The following is an 18,246-nucleotide window of genomic DNA, read 5'->3' as shown; positions in this document are numbered from 1 at the left end:
AAAAAGCCAAAATAATATCAAATTCTCATGTGATGGAAGAAGGATCCAGCTGATTCTGGTGCAAGATGGAATCAACGGAACTTCTTCTAGGAGCTTCTGGAATTTGAACTGGAAAGAAGGACGAGCATCATTTGGTTGCAGCGGAAAGAGATGAAATATGATGATGATGACCAGAGGAAGAATGGATGATTCGGTGATGAGAAACTGATGAAGCTGTGATGGAGAAAATGGAATGAAGGCAGAGATTTGGGTGCTGAATGGGATGCAGATTGGTGGAGATTTGCTAGTAATGGAGCCTAGCTAGGGAGAGAGGCTAGAGGAAACTCTCAAGCTCTCTCTTGGTGACCTTCAACAAGAAGAAAGTTCTGGACAGCATCAACAGAAAACAATTCTTCATTTAAATCAAAGGTGGGTTACAACCAATGGAGCAATGTATTTAAAGGAGAAACCAAGCTCCTGGTTCACGTCTACAACGTTAACTATGATGCAAGGGCCAGCTGTGCAAGTGGAAAGAAAACGTGAGTGGCTACGTGGCCTATCAAACAAGAAGCTGGTGAAGAAACGTGAGTGGCAACTGGTGCATTTGTTGACGCTGGGCGCAAACCCTCATCTGCTGAGCACTAGGCTTTCTTCAACTTCAACCAAGCTGCTGGTTGGAATGTGACTCATGTGGGCTTCCAAAGCAGCTTACTATGGATCCAAGTGAAGATTCCAACATTCCTCTAAGTGAAGATTTGGCTTGCTTCTTCATTCTTGATGTTTCCTTGTTTCTTGATTTATCAAGTTTCTTGGCTAGTTGATCCATGATCTCCTAGCTTTATTAGACCCTACAAAACACATATAAACATATTAAAGAGAATCCTACTAAGACTTAGAGAAAGAAAATTAAGAATGAGTCTTTAACAATCCATCTTCACTTCCCTTTCTTAGCCTTAGCTTAAGTTGATACTCCTTTGAATGGAATGCCCTAAATGGGTTTCCATCATACCCTCCCTCTTGAAAAACGATTTGTCCTCAAATCGGGAAGATAAAGAAGCACAACTTTGGTTTGTTACTTTCCTCCTGGATCAAAAATATATCTACAATAAGCATCAAATATATCTCCAATTAGTATCAATCCAAGAAAGAATTTTTTTATGGAAGTAACTTTAGAATAAGGACTTTGTTTTATAGTTTTAAAGAAATCTGAAAGTCCTATTTCACAAGTCACTTTTCTTTTATCTTGAGTTTCTTGTATCCCTAAGGGTAACAATAACTCAAGATTTAAATTGCCATATTTTGAAGAGGGTAGTGTAATGATAATTTGTGTGGCAATTGGTTTAAAAGAGAAGTTATCATGTAAAGACTTAAAGATAATTGAAGAAGAATTAAAGGATTGGAAACCTTCCCTTTTTGGTTCCCTTTGAATTGTAGGAGTAGAATTTGCCATCAGTAGCAAATGCTCCTTTTCTCTCTTTTCTTTTTCTCTTCTCTCATCTTCTGCTCTCTTCTCTTCTTCTCTCTTTCTCTTTTCTTCTTCTATCTTTTCTCTCAATTCCTCTTCTCTCCTTCTAGTCTCTCTCTTTCTTCTCTTATCCAAGAGTTTCTCAAGTTTTTCTTTAAATTCAATTTCCCTTCTAGAGAAATCATCTAGACCTTTCATAAATGTTTTTCCCTCTTGAATGAGGTGTCCCATTAATTCTAGGTCTCTCTTGGCTGAAGGAGGAACAAAGTTTCTTCTCATGCAAGCTCTTAGCTCATACCAATCATGAATGGAGGATTTTCTACCTTTCTTGACACTATATTGCCTATGACTCCACCACTCACTTGCATGTTCTTCTAATCTAGAAAGATATATGTTAAGAGCAAAGGATTCACTATCTCTAGCAAGAAAAGGATGTATTTTATCAATTTTTCTTTCCCAAGCTAAGTATGTTAAAGCACTAATGTCTTTACCAAAAAATGGAATATCTATCCTAGCTTGACTGTACCTTTCATCCTTCCTTCTTTCTTTTTGTTCACACTCATTTTGATTGTTCATGTATTGGGCAAACAAGTTCCTAAGCTCACTCATTTCTATTCCTCTCTTGGTGATCATGATTTCCTCATACATCTTTTTAATTTCAAAAGTGGATTCTTAGTTTGAAAAGGTTTAAGATTTTACCTAGAGACAATTCCCAGGTAAGAGAGGTGAGCCAAAGGCCGCTTAAATACCAAGTCTTACCTAGCCAGAATGTCTAAGGTTACTTACTTTACCATTTTCAAAGTAAGATTCACTATTGAATTTAAAATGGACTCAAACAATCTAAATGAAAGATAAAACACCTATACTTCTAATGGAACAAAATCTTAGAGCATGAAAATAAAAACAAAAGAAATCCTAGGTGAGGCTTGTAGCTTTGGCTAACAAGACACACTCACCGTCTACTATCAAAGCAAGCAAAGAAAATTGCCAAGATTGGAGAGAGCACCAAGGACTCTTCCAAATACTTGGTCTTAATGGCCTTTTACAAAATGAAAGCTAAAATGGAAACAGATTACAAATTTAGAATTCCAAGAGAATCAAGATACACTACTCTGCTGCTCCATATGTGTACTGCTTGAACTTGTCCAGCTGCCTCCTTGCTTGTTTTGATCATTCAACTCTTATACATTGGTGTTTCAATCTTGTAGACCAAAACTAGCTACTGCAGAACATGTTTTCTGCACTGGAACAGGTTGTATTCAGCCCTTGAGATGCAATCAGATGTATGCTTGATGATTGGCACAGTGCTTAATCAATGTTTACGTGAACTGCTGCAGTTAGCTACAGGATACATTCCAAAACAATTTTGCACAGAGAAATCTGGGGTTTGCACTCATCCAATTACTTTCTCGTCAAATCAGTAGCAGTTCAGCTTAGATAGATCCATTTGCATCTCCTTGAAGATCACCATTCAGTTTCAGACCTGCACTATTATATCAAAGAAAAGCTAATGCTCCAATTGAGCAAATTAATTCTTTAATTGCAAAAACCAATTCAAATAGGTGTTTCAAAAATCTTTTTGATCATTGGCATTGCCTTGCAAAAGAAAAACTGCATAGACATATTGAAAACCCACCAATTCCCAACTGGAAACGTGTAGGAAAAGGTTCCAGACCAGAGAAAACCAGTAATGAAAATTGGTGCAGCGGATGGATGAAATGATGCAGTGTTTGATGTGTTTTAATGGAGGAAAGGTGTATGGGTGAAGCCTCACAGCTCAGAGGGCCTTCCTACAGAGGAAGGAAGCTTGAGGAAAGGAGAAGAAGTAGCAATTCAAAGGTGACTTAAGAGCACAAAAGCTGGAAAACAATTTCTGCAGCATATCATTAAGCTCAAAAGTGAATCAATACAAGGAAAAGGCCCTCTTATTTATAGGTGAAGAGGAGCCTAATTTCTAATTCTAATTCCCTCCTAAATTCAAATGGTTCAGATTTATTTTGATCAAGCAAGGTCCATGCCTCTTTCCAGCTCATCAAGCAAGGTGTGTGCTTCCTTCCACATCAGCCCATTTTCACGTGGAAAATGTTGGTGCATGCCGTAAGCACCTCTTTTTGGCTCTTTTGCTTGATCTATTGATTTATCTTCTTGGATGGCTCAATCATAGTCTCCAAGATTTATTAATTCCTACAAAACAAAGTATAAATGCTTTTAGTTAAGAGAAGAAGGATTTTTATAAGTAACCTTCCATAGAAGCAAAATAGTATGTGGTCCTTCTTCCTCTTGAATCCTCTTTGCCATGGCTCTAGTAAGAGGTCCAATGTGCATCTTAGATGGTCTTCCATCAGACCCTCCCTCTTGAAAAAGATCTGTCCTCAGATCTGCTTCATCCTGTTGATCATCTCCTGTGAAAGGAATTAAATCGCAGATGTTAAAAGTAGGACTGACACCATAACTTTCAGGAAGGTCTAATATGTATGCATTATCATTTATCCTTTTGACCACCTTGAATGGACCATCTCCTCTTGGACTAAGTTTGGATTTCCTTTGAGAGGGAAATCTTTCCTTTCTCAAATGAAGCCAAACTAGGTCTCCTTTTTCAAAAACTATTTTCTTTCTCCCTTTGTTGTTGTATTCTGCATATTTTTGAGTTTGTTTTTCAATTTGGATTTTAACTTTCTCATGTAACTTCTTGATAAACTCCGCTTTAGAAGCACCTTCTTTATGAATAAATGAAGATGATTCTGGAAGAGGTAGTAGATCAAGAGGTGTGATAGGGTTAAAACCATAAACAACCTCAAAAGGAGAAAGATTAGTAGTCTTGTGGACTACTCTATTATAAGCAAATTCAATCTGAGGTAGATGTTCATCCCAAGATTTGTTATTTCCTCTTAATATTACCCTTAATAATGTAGATAAAGATCTATTTACTACTTCAGTTTGCCCATCAGTTTGTGGGTGACATGTAGTAGAAAATAGAAGTTTAGTTCCAAGCTTTTCCCATAAAGTTTTCCAAAAATGGCTTAGAAACTTCACATCTCTATCAGACACTATAGTTTTGGGTAAGCCATGCAATCTCACTATTTCTTTAAAGAAGAGTCTAGAGATATAGCTAGCATCATCTACTTTGTGGCAGGGTATAAAATGAGCCATTTTACTAAAACGATCTACTACCACAAATATAGAATCATACCCCCTTTGAGTTCTTGGCAATCCTAAGACAAAGTCCATGCTGATGTCTTCCCAAGGGGTATTAGCTATAGGAAGAGGTGTATAGAGTCCATGAGGCATAATTTTGGACTTAGCTTGTAAACAAGCTATACATTTAGAACAATGCCTTTGAACATCTATTCTCATGTGTGGCCAATAAAATTTACTTTTCAAAATGTTTAAAGTTTTATCAACTCCATGATGGCCCATGAGTCCTCCTCCATGACTCTCTTTGATAAGAAGTTTTCTAATGGATCCTTGGGGTATACAAAGTTTTCCTTTATTAAAAAGATACCCCTCAGAAAGATAGAATCCATCAAAAGGCTTCTTAAGACATGATGAATAAGTGGATGCAAATGTTTCATCATTTTCATATAACTCTTTTATGTCATCAAATCCTAATATTTGGGATCCTAGGGTTACTAATAATGCATGTCTTCTAGATAAAGCATCCGCAACAACATTAGTACTCCCCTTTTTGTGTTTGATGACATAGGGAAATTGCTCAAGATATTCCACCCACTTTGCATGTCTTTTGTTTAGCTTTGCTTGCCCTTTAATGTACTTGAGAGATTCATGGTCAGTGTGTATGATGAATTCTCTAGTTACCAAGTAATGCTCCCAAGTTTTCAAAGCTCTAATGAGAGCATACAACTCTTTGTCATAGGTAGGATAGTTTAAGGTAGGCCCCCTAAGTTTTTCACTAAAGTAAGCTACGGGATGTCCTCCTTGTATTAAAACAGCTCCTATTCCTACCCCAGATGCATCACATTCTAGTTCAAAGGCTTTGGAAAAATCAGGCAAAACTAGAATAGGTGCATGTGTTAACTTGTGTTTCAAAGTCTCGAAAGACAACTCCTGCTTATCACCCCAAATAAAAGGCATATCTTTCTTGACTAGCTCATTTAAAGGAGCAGCTATGGTGGAGAAATCTTTCACAAATCTCCTATAAAAACTTGCTAGCCCATGAAAACTTCTCACCTCTCCTACACTTTTAGGGGTTGGCCATTCTTGTATAGCCTTGATCTTCTCTGGATCAACATGTACACCTTCTTTTCCCACTTTGAATCCAAGGAAAATCACACTTTCTTGACAAAAAGTACATTTGTCAAAGTTGGCAAAGAGATGATGTTCTCTAAGAAGAAGCAAGACTTTTCTGACATGGTTAAGGTGTTCTTGAAGGCCTTGACTATAGATTAAGATATCATCAAAGTAGACCACTACAAATCTGCCTATGCATTCCCTAAGCACATGATTCATTAATCTCATGAATGTACTTGGAGCATTGGTCAAGCCAAAGGGCATGACTAACCATTCATACAAACCAAACTTGGTCTTGAAAGCAGTTTTCCATTCATCTCCTTCATGAATTCTTATTTGATGGTATCCACTTTTAAGATCAATTTTGGTGAAGAGATTTGCTCCATGTAATTCATCCAACATGTCATCTAGCCTAGGAATGGGATGCCTATACTTGATAGTTATGTTGTTGATGGCCCTACAATCTGTACACATTCTCCAAGACCCATCCTTTTTAGGGACCAACAACACAGGCACAGCACAGGGACTTAAACTCTTTTGGATCCACCCTTTGTTCAACAATTCATTAACTTGTTTCTCTATTTCTTTTGTTTCCATAGGGTTGGTTCTATAGGCTGGCCTATTGGGTAGGCTTGCCCCAGGCACCAAATCTATTTGATGTTCTATTCCCCTCAAAGGTGGTAATCCACTTGGTACCTCTTTGGGAAATATATCATCAAATTCCTTTAAAAGTTTTTGCAACCCTTTTGGTAGAGAACCAAGTTCATGAGTGATTGAAACAAATGCCTCTTTGCAATAAAGAAGGAAATGAGGTTGTCCAAGAAAAAGATTTTTGGAAATATTCAAGGTTTGATGTCACTTGATGGAAGCTTATCCATGCTTGAATGACCTGGCCTTGCAGACAAAACAGATGCAGCGGATGAAAAACAGTATTGGTGCAGTGAGTGAAATACAGCAGAGTGGATGCAGTAGCAATTGGGTGAGATTTTGGTGTATTTGAGTGGAGTAAGTATGTGTGGGAACCTCACAGCTCAGAAGGCCTTCCTACAATGGAAGGAAGCTAGAGGAAAGGGAAGAGAAAGTAGAGAGAATTAGTGACTCAAGAGCAATAGGGCTGGCAATGAATTTCAGATTTTGTTTTTGATTTTTTTTCAGGGCCTGTAATCTGGATTGGTTGGTTCTAACAGCTTTTTAACACTTGATACTTCTTCTTTTGATCATGTATTTTCATTTTTAAACATTGAACCAGCTTTTTCACAATCCAACAATGAATTTTACACTAAAATTACCAAACAGTGGCTGGAAAACAGAAACTGCACTAGAAAAATGAACTAAAATGGTGGTTTTGGAACCCAAAATGAGTAGTAGTGTTTCAGCAGCTTGGATGAATGTTCAAACAACTTTTATTCATGATATTAAACATGTTTAAACTCTTAAACAGCTGAATTAATGCTTACTACTCAAATTCACTGGTCCACTTCCAATTTTAACTCAAAATTGATGGTTTAAGTATCCAATCTGCATATAACTTCAATTTTGACCAAATGAACAGTATTAGCAACTTTTAATCATCCATTTAGACTTGTTCAAACTGTCCAAACACACAGAAATAGCAGGATTCGAAAATCACCCTTGCTATGGCCAAATTATGCAGCAAAAACCATCAATGAACCAACCAAATTTAGCTTTTCATGGAATCAAAAACTGGACAGCAAAGGAAATGACTCTAAGAAGTGTAAAAACATAGATCTAAGCTAGATTTAATGTGCTTAGCATGACCAAACTCAGATTATACAATTCAAGGAAACTTAGCACGGTGAAAAGCTTGGATTAAAACAGTAACAGTAATTTGAAACCAGATTTCAAGCAACTCAACCACTCATTTTTCAATTCTGTGATTATTAGAAGTTGCTATCACTTCAAACACATGTAAAAACAGTAAACAAACTTGTACAAAGCTTGAAAATAAAGAAATCTGGACTGCATCAGCTGATATCAAATTAATCCAGAAATGATGTTTTATGCAGATTTTTCTACTGGAATCAATATTTGCAATGCTAATTGGCTCAAATGATCAAAGCTGGACATGTTGCCATTGCTTTATATGATCAACATAGAGCTAGCAATTGCTCAGGACACACTTAAAACGAAAATGAAAGCTAGAACAGAATCAAATACTTGATGACAGAGTTGAAAAACTGCACAACAGGACATGACCATGACATTACTGGAAAATGAAAAAAATAAAGGTAGAAATGACTCAAACAAATAAAATTCACCGTTTAAAATGAAAGATGGACATAAGGCACTGTAAGAACACAGAATTAAAGGCTGGAACAGGATTACAGAAGCAAAATTAAAACTGAAACAGAAATAGAAAACAGAAACAGAAAACAGAAACAGAAAACAGAAACAGAGATGGAATTCAGCAGAATTAAATTGCAGAATGAGAAGAAATGCTTAGCTCCTTGGTGCGTGGAGAACCTAAGCTCTGGATACCACTTGATGGAAGAAGGATCCAGCTGATTCTGGTGCAAGATGGAATCAACGGAACTTCTTCTAGGAGCTTCTGGAATTTGAACTGGAAAGAAGGACGAGCATCATTTGGTTGCAGCGGAAAGAGATGAAATATGATGATGATGACCAGAGGAAGAATGGATGATTCGGTGATGAGAAACTGATGAAGCTGTGATGGAGAAAATGGAATGAAGGCAGAGATTTGGGTGCTGAATGGGATGCAGATTGGTGGAGATTTGCTAGTAATGGAGCCTAGCTAGGGAGAGAGGCTAGAGGAAACTCTCAAGCTCTCTCTTGGTGACCTTCAACAAGAAGAAAGTTCTGGACAGCATCAACAGAAAACAATTCTTCATTTAAATCAAAGGTGGGTTACAACCAATGGAGCAATGTATTTAAAGGAGAAACCAAGCTCCTGGTTCACGTCTACAACGTTAACTATGATGCAAGGGCCAGCTGTGCAAGTGGAAAGAAAACGTGAGTGGCTACGTGGCCTATCAAACAAGAAGCTGGTGAAGAAACGTGAGTGGCAACTGGTGCATTTGTTGACGCTGGGCGCAAACCCTCATCTGCTGAGCACTAGGCTTTCTTCAACTTCAACCAAGCTGCTGGTTGGAATGTGACTCATGTGGGCTTCCAAAGCAGCTTACTATGGATCCAAGTGAAGATTCCAACATTCCTCTAAGTGAAGATTTGGCTTGCTTCTTCATTCTTGATGTTTCCTTGTTTCTTGATTTATCAAGTTTCTTGGCTAGTTGATCCATGATCTCCTAGCTTTATTAGACCCTACAAAACACATATAAACATATTAAAGAGAATCCTACTAAGACTTAGAGAAAGAAAATTAAGAATGAGTCTTTAACAATCCATCTTCACTTCCCTTTCTTAGCCTTAGCTTAAGTTGATACTCCTTTGAATGGAATGCCCTAAATGGGTTTCCATCATCATGTATTTAATCTGAGCCAGAACTACGTGATCCTTGATTCTCCATCAAAAATGGAGATACGTAGGAGCAAGGTCAATCCTTGTCGGGTTCACCTCCCAAAAATCCAAAATTACCCATAATCATTCTCAAAAAATTTCTAAATCATTTTCAAACATATTTTTAAAAGAAATACGTACCCCTGATTTCTCACACGAGAATACGTAGGAGCAAGGTCAATCCTTGTCGGGCTTCCTAAAACTAAAACAATAATTTTCTTTTATTTCTATTGTCTTGCATTGTTATTTTCGGGGAAAAATGACATTTTGAAAACCACATCATCTTTGCACATTTAATTAAAGGTACTGCTTATGGGCAGGCGCTGTAGGATGCTAATACCTTCCCTATGTGTAACCGACTCCCGATTCCATAATCTTTTGTTTCGTAAACAATGTCTTTATTTTATGGTTTTTATATAGTTTTCCAGAATAAACTATGGTGGTGACTCCAAACTCTAATTTTCAAAGATTAATTATTTTAAAAAAAGTCTCACCATCAATCCCCGTCGTGATCCCGGTTACGACAGATATTAGTGAAATTCAATGTTTAATTAACACTTATGTGAGAACTATTGAGAGAAGACTATTAGATTTGTACTATACATGGGTAGCCGACCGTCCTAGGAAAGGACCATCTACACCGACCGGTAATTCAATGATTGTGAACCAGGTAAGATGGATGTCGTTAATGACCAATTAATACACTTGTTGACCATATTAGTGGGAAATATACGATATTTATGGGAAATTAACAGGTATATTATTAAATATTAATGGTTTGATTGCCGTATTAAATATGAATATACGACATTATTGCCATATCCAATATGAATTAATGAGCTTGATTGCCATAAGCCCTATAAATATAGGGTTAATGTCCAGGTAAAGACATCTTTATCTATTACAATAAAATATAGACCTCTTTATGAAACATATCTGACTTGAGCGTCGAAGTGTCTTCTGTAGGTCAACAACCCATCGGAATGAATTACGTTCTCGAAGAGGATTGAAAATCAAAAGAGAGAGGACAAAGCAAGGAAGGACGAATGATCCTCGGACCAATTCAACCAAAACAAGATCTATAGGTTCAAATGAATTGAAGTGTGGGTATAGATAATGCATGTAATGTAAGTTCGTGGCATGAACATGATAGTCTTATTGAAGTGGAATCCATGCATGTAAGCGTGGGGAGGTGTGAATGAGGGAGGTAGGGAGAATTTTGGTGTAATTATATTATATATAATATGATGCATGTAAACATGTGGCATAGGGTTACGTGAAGTGGAAAAAGGGTGTGGGGTCACATGGGTGTAGGTGTGTTTTGCATCTAAATGATGAAAGGAAGTTATGTGAGAGTGAAAACATGGGAGGAAAGTGTATATAATTTGGTGGACCCATGTGGGACCCACTTGGGGATAAGTGAATGATTTTTCGTGGTTAGGTAAAAAAGAATGGTATGATGAAGTATGGAAGATGACACATTTGTAGAGATAGTTGGTATTGACACATATTGCCTTTAATTCACAAGTTGTGTAAAGCTAATGGATTGACCATGATTTTGTTTTAAGGAAAAGTATGGTTTGCTATTATATTGCTTGTTATAGTCTTGTTATAGTCTTGTTATATATTGATGTTGTTTGACATATAGGGTTATAGTATGGACTTAACGACTGAATTATAAATGTTGTATTGGTGTTTTGATGTTTATTCTGTTAGCTCACCTTTGCGTGTGTTTTGTTGTGCAATGATTGTATAATTTGTTTTGTTATACGGGAGGAGATGTTAATATATCTATTCCAAGAGATGCTTAAATTGGTGAGGTTAATGAGAATTTTATTTTCGTATGAGTTATTTTAATTGTTGTTGACTATTAAGTTGGAATGATTTATTAGTTTTTTGAGATTGTATACTTTTGTTTCAAACTTTTATTAATGACGTTTAAAGGATTAAAACTTTTATTAAGATTATTGGTATCAAAATGATTTTAATTGACTTTTTTTTCCATAATAAAATCGGTTTGGTCAAGACATCCTAGGTTAAAATATTACAAATGTAAGGTTTAAAAGTAAAATGTTTGCATCAAATTGAATATCCTTAAACATAATAATGACTCTCTTAACATAAATAACTAAAGGTTAATTTCTTCACAAGGTCCAACCAAGTAAATTTTATAGACTCCTTAAAGAGTCAAGAGTCAAAACTACTCTATGAAACCTCATTTAATTTATACTTACTCGGATAGAGTATTCACAGATATATTTTTTCTCAAACTTCTATCCAATTATTTAAACCCATTTTATCGATTTTAATTTATACACTTTTATCGAAACCTTGAAAAACCGACCTATCAGTTATGTCTTTGGTCGGGTATCTCCTTTTCCTCCCCTAGATAATGGAATGACTAAGATTAAGATTGGAAAATGATGATCATTCTTTTATATAAAAAAAAATATTACAAGTGTTAGGTGAGTTTTAAAATTATAAATATTAAATAAAATATAAAATTCTTTAGTCGTCCTCTGCTAATTATTTCCCGCCTAAACATTTTTTTGTCTGCGAACCTGAGCGTAGCTTGTTCTATTTGCTTTTCCCTTAAAACCCTCTAAACCCTAAAACACTCCCCCTTTTGAAAATGCCGTCGGACACCGTCGGCAACGGGGCTCTGGTCCCCCTCACCGGAGACCTGCCGACGGTATACCCTCTCCACCATGGCCTTGCCTCTTCGATTTGTAGCCTCTCCATCTCCTGGTCCCGCGGTAACACCCTCCACCTCTCCCTTTTCTCCGCCACCGCCGCCAAGGTCGTCGAAGTTAAGCTTACCAGTGAAGATCCAGAGATTCCTGATGTTCACTGGCGCCGAATTGCCTACGGCTCTGTTGCGCCCTTCGCGCTGCTTCAGAGTCGGAGAAGCTCTATTTCCGCTCTCTTGAAGACTCCTTCTCCGTATCATTCTGATTGGTAATTGACCACAAGTTTGGGTGCCCGCTTGTTTAGATTCAATTTCGGAGAAACAATTATTTTTATGTTATTTTAATTAATTTTCTTCCTATGAATCAAAATAGAAATGGTTTAATTTTCTTTAATAAGCTGAGCGCAGCCAAATTTTTTGTTCTGAAAAGCTTTGGATGATGTCTTTGTTTCTTCTAAGGACCAATGCTATGAATGTAGTGTTGTTAGATTCGTTCAACTAAGCAGTTTATCCGTCTCGGTTGTTAATGAGATTGAGAAATTGAAGGCACACGTTATTTCTCTTTGTAACATTAGATTTTACTCTTAATTGGAGGCTTCCAGTGTTTCCATGTAGTATGTGCTGTATCAAATGTCAATGATGATCTTCAATTCTAATTTTTATTTTTCTATATTGGCTTTATCTGTGCGTTGGCAAAATTGATTATGAATGAAATTTATTTTGTAAAACTGATTTGAAGTGACGTGATTTACATTTGGATGATTTTATTATTATAAAAGCAAGTTATTAATATAAAAGCAAGTTAGCAGTAAAACTAAGCATAAATGTATTATCCAACTAAAGTTATCTAAAATTACTTTAGCTCAGAATCAATTCTGGACATATTCAATTCTTCAACGTGATACTAAACACGTGAAAATGCAACTTCAAACCATGTTAGCGGGGATTTCAACATGATTTTGGAGAAAGCAAACACAGTTCATCTCTTTTCTAGGGTTATTTACTCTGGTGTCATTGGAAGTTTCTCACTTATATTACATGTTTTGAATCGTGTTTTTGCTTAGGAGTTTTGTGTAACTGTGCCTGTTGACAATAACTTCATATTGTTTTACTTTCAGGTGGGAGAATGTCCTTCAGTATAGCAAGGAGATAGGTTCTCTTCTAGGGGGTTCAAAGTTGCCCCCAAGTCCTATAATTGATGACTCAAAGACAATTGTTAAGGTGTTGTTTTAGGTTCTAAATTGTTTTACTGTGCATACTGGGGCTTAGTCCTGCTTTGTGGGACTTACAATATTGAGAAGTCAATCACTTGCTTTTAATGCTTGATGTAGAGAGATGAAGAACCAACATCTTTGAAAGCTGCATGGGAGTTAATTGAAATATTTTATGTGGACAAGCAATCTCAATCATGGCTACCTGAAAGGCTGGTTGATTGGTTAGCTGTAATAATCTACTTTTATTTTCTTGATTGGATTCGTAAATGGTTGCATTTTATTTTGACACTGATCACTGTGCTTATTTTAGTTTACTACTGCATTGTATGACAGGATTATGACAGCCTATTTACTAGCACACATGAAACAATTCATGGCAAGCTTGTTGATTTTCAGAAAGAACTAGTCAACATACAGGTCTGGTCATAGCTGATCTGATGAATAATAATAAATATCTTCTTTTGTCTATGAAGTCAAAGTATTTGGAATGTTTAGGTCTTAATTCAATAGTCTTGAAATGGGTGAATATATATCTCGTTTTCCTACAGAGTCTCATTCCATATGTCATCAGGTTGTCAATATAAATATGTTTTGTGAAATTTTTTTCTCAAGACTCAAGGTTATACTGCATTTAATTTTTGCTTCACTTGATGGTATATAGTGGATCTGTCTATTGGGTAGTAGACTCCTTTTATTAATGGTGTTTTCTTGACTTCTAGTTCTATCCTTTTGATACAGTTCTCACATCTGCAATTTATCGTGTTTAAAGATTACCTTTTCTTGGAATCTCTACTAAATTTTTTGATAAATTGATTGTCATTGTGCTCTAAATTGGATATTCTCTTGGAATTGGATATTCTCTTGGACCTTAGTTCAACACTTTTGTCCTCTATCTTAGATAGAAGGTTTTGGTCTTATCCTTCTGGTATGTTTTTTTGAGTCTTACATGTGTAATCATATGCTGAGTAGGGGTTCCATTTCCAATTTGATGAACCTATTTGGAAGGACTAAGTTCTCTTAGCTAAATTAATCCTATTTTGAAACCATCATTGTTAAAATAAATACCACTTGAGATTGAAAACAGAAAAAAATGCTTTAGAAATAAATCATCTCTAAGCTTATTTATATATTTATTGGGGCCCTTACATCAAATATGCTTAAAAAAGATATGAGCAACCTACATATAGGTGACAAATCAGTAATACAAAATAGATATGTTAACAATTGGTTAACCTATTTTGACAATGTAATCTATTCAAATAAGTTAAACAATTCTGACACTCTTTCACTTGAAACATATAAATTGAATTCCAAGTGACCAAATGCTCTCTAACATACTGCCATGCGTTGATCGTGGTCAACTCATCAGGCATGTGTGTACCATGTGCCGCCTTTCCAGTGTTAGAATTGCACTTAACTGCTCCCTTTTGTCTAATTGGTGTCTTTTGGGCATGTTTCTACCCTAGCCCTTAGTTCGTTGCATCTTGCTTGCTCCCCTAATGGATAGGGTTTCTTCCCCTCATGACTACGGATTTTTACCTCTCCCATCATTTATTGTAATTTGAGATAATATCTTTAGAATCTTCCTAATTAGAGGAAATAGATATATAATATTTTATTTTATTTTACTTTCCTAGTTTCCCTATTTCCCTTTATTTTACTTTCCTAGGAAAGTAAAATAAAGGGAAATAGGGAAACTAGGAAAGTAAAATAAAATAAAAGATTATATATCTATTTCCTCTAATTAGGAAGATTCTAAAGATATTATCTCAAATTACAATATCATTGTTTGGGGTTGTCTTTGGAATGACCTTACCTTTTTTTTTCTACTCCTATTGTCTCCATGACAGAGCTCAATTGGAAAAATTTCTTATATTGGTTTGTGTCTATGTAGTTATGGTTCCTTGGTCAAAGATATCTTGACCATTTGGAAAAGGAAGTCAGTTTTGTTCCAAATGAAGAAAGATCTCAGTGGTAGAAACTAGGCTTCTAGTTATTTTCTATATTATGATAGTCAATTGAAAAAGATGTCTTAGAAATACTTAGATCCTTTAAGACATGTTCTTTTTGGAAAAAGGGCATAGTATGGACAAAACTTCAGGTCAATTTTCATTAGATAAACCTAAGTACATTTGGAATACTCATCAATAAGATTAACTAAATATCTAAAAGATGAGACACGACTTGGTCCAATTATCAAGAGGGATGACAGAAAAGACAAAATTACATCTTGATTGAAACTTTTAGGAAAAGAGCTAACATGTTTTTCTTGTTAAGTTGACTCAAATTCTAGTGCTTGAAGTCTATTAAGTTTAGGAACTGTTTTCTTTGACTTTGCAAGTGAATATGATCTAAGTGATTATGTAAAAGTTTTGGAGATGGGGATGCAAAAGAGGAGGTAGATCAACTAGTTCCAAAATAGTATAAGCTTTTAGATCCATATTCTATGTTCCCATTTAACAAGAGAATTGACATAAAAGGTTATTAAACAATTTAGAAGGCTTGGTTAATTCACTTAAAGATATAAGATTGAATGGACATGTGGGAACAAGGAGAGCATATTTTTTAAATCTGAGTAATGAGAAAGGGACTTGATCAACCCTTACGAGATGAGGATTTTTAGGAAAAGAAAGGGATGATAACAAAGTGGTATTACTAGAAATATTATTAGAAGAACTTGAATCAATTATCTATGGACTTTGACTTTCCACAAATTGTGAGATCTAAGCTATTAACAAGCTAGGATTTGTGTATGATTTTGTGTTCTTGTATATTTTATCCATAAATATTCCTGGTAATCTTTATAGAATTTGGGTTCAACAACTTTAAATTTAGACATATTCCCTTTCTCTTTCTTTAGACTTAAATTGTGTTCTATTTTTTCTTCCATGCGCCTCATCTCTTTAAGTCAATTAACACAAGCCATTAAATTGTTGTATAATCTTTGATGTTTATTCATTTGTTATGCAAAAGGATGGTATAGGTCGACTTATTGGCCCGTTTGTGTCATTCACTTTAGTCAAAATTAAAACAAATGGTTCATGAACTTTGTAAACTTCATGTCTTAAGAGTGTTTGTTGTGTCAACTTGGACAACATGTCAAATCTTCTTTTTCCAAGAAAAATGAATCAAGATGTAAATTTGTTTTTTCTGTCATTAACTTTGACAAAAGGGATGTAATGCCCCAATTTGGGTGTCACGAATCGTACTTAAAATTAAGATGTTTCAAAATTCTTATTTCACAAAAAACAATATTCATAAAAACTTTGATATTTAAAACTTGCGGAAATAAAATAAAGTCCTAACTGTACCAAATATATTATTCGATTACATAGTTTCGAAATTAATGAAATAAACAATGAAATAAAATAAACCCAATTACATTGTTTCTAATGTTTTTAGTATAAAAACTTTAAATAATCCAAGTCTTTTCCCCACTCTCGTGTCTTTATCATGCATACGGAGCATCTTCAACATTCTCTGCTCCCGTATAACCAAAGGTCGTACGATCATCATAAGACACAACAACAAACACAAACAATTATGGGTAAACTACCCTTAAAACAACCAATAACAATATAATATATGAATAGCAAAGAAACACGACATAACAACAAAATGTTCATCCCAACATTATCCTTAATAACGTCATCCTCATCAACAGCATGATCGTCGTCAATGTCCTTGTCATCAATATCATAACCATACTATTATTGTCATACTCATCAATTTGGTCTTCAACAACATCGTCATCATGAACCCCAACATCGTTATGAAGGACCTTAGTCTACCTCTTGTACCCAACCTCACACACTTGTTATATCGAACAAGGTGATTTTAGTCGTCTCGCCATCGCGACTAAAGGACCTGCTTTCCTACACTACAAGGACTTACAAGTAAAAATGTTGGCACATCGCACATCGGGCACTATACTCAGCAAACGAGTCAGAGTCTAGGCAAAACATCATTGTTCTCTTACCGCATCGCACAGTCGAAAAGGGTGCATCACTCGAACTCCACTCTCTTCCCGCATTGCACGATCGAAGAGAGTCTCTTTCTCGCATTGCATGTTCGAAAGCCTAAAACTCAGAATTTACTAGGTACACGAGTAGACACGTCCATCACCTTATAGGCATCCAACCAAAAGGCAAAACCCACATATAATAATTCGTAACCCATTCAATGCGTCTTCACATATTGATATTAACAACTACTATCATATAAAGTCAACCAAACACATACACAACAAATTATAAAACCTCATCCATATTCTAATGTGAACCCCCCCACGGGTCCCACCCAAATAATAGGTTACAAATGCAAACCAATCTAACATCAAGTGAAATAACCACTCAATTATTCAACCATATACTTATTGGAATCCAATTTATATTTCTTTTCAAGCCCAATTACTTTTATTCCAATTTTATTTCTATTATTGGCCTGTACTAGTTCATAGGTATATATTTATTTTTATTTTTATTAATGTTTCCATCTTCTTCCTTGTGAGTACAACTGCCCCATCTATCCACAAGTCGAACCAGCAAGCAGGTTCACTTGTGACGTGTCGGTAACCACCACAACTCCTCACCGCAAGCAATGGAAACCAACTGCAAAAAAATTGGCTGACTCCTCCTTAACTAAGTCAATTTATGAGAAGGAACTAATAGCTTTGGTGTTAGCCATTCAGCACTAGAGACCATACCTCTTGGGTCAAAAATTTATTGTGCACATAGATCATAAAAGTTTGAGGTATTTATTGGAACAATGGATAACTACTCAAAATCAACAAAATTGGTTGGCAAAATTGTTGGGTTATGAATTTGAGATTGTGAATAAAGTGGGGGCAAGAAGCATGGTGGTTGATGCTTTATCATTGAAATTTGAAGATTCAAGTGAGGAAGAACTAGAGTTGGGTGTGTTATTAAGCCTTTTTAGTTGGAAGTGCACTTGATTGATACCGAAGTTCAATGAGACATGGTTTTAAAATATAATTGTGAAGACTTATAGACCAGTCCAGATTTGCATGGTCATTGTACCCTCGAGCATGACCGGCTATGCTACAAACATGGATTAGTTCTTTTAGGAACTTCAAATCGACACTAGCATTGCTACATGAATATCACAACACATATTGGTGGGTGGGGGAACACTTG

At 35.7% G+C, this 18,246-nt stretch overlaps 1 protein-coding gene across 1 annotated transcript in view; it reads left to right on the top strand.

Annotated features, from left to right (window-relative positions):
- The first annotated feature begins 11,720 nt into the window (after nt 1-11,720).
- The window catches only part of LOC124838362 (nuclear pore complex Nup85-like protein), a 30,043-nt gene continuing 23,517 nt past the window's right edge, over nt 11,721-18,246 (top strand). The window contains exons 1-4 of the mRNA XM_047313954.2: nt 11,721-12,145; nt 12,995-13,097; nt 13,208-13,318; nt 13,424-13,507. Coding sequence (XP_047169910.1) covers nt 11,820-12,145; nt 12,995-13,097; nt 13,208-13,318; nt 13,424-13,507 — 624 coding nt within the window. The 5' untranslated portion in view covers nt 11,721-11,819. The remainder of the gene's footprint in view (nt 12,146-12,994; nt 13,098-13,207; nt 13,319-13,423; nt 13,508-18,246) is intronic.

This window comes from Vigna umbellata, chromosome 1 (assembly GCF_029865625.1).
Source record: "Vigna umbellata cultivar VRB3 chromosome 1, Vumbellata_1.0, whole genome shotgun sequence".
Lineage (NCBI taxonomy): Eukaryota > Viridiplantae > Streptophyta > Magnoliopsida > Fabales > Fabaceae > Vigna > Vigna umbellata.
Note: the sequence above shows the minus strand (reverse complement) of the source record. Positions and strands in the feature narration are given on the sequence as shown.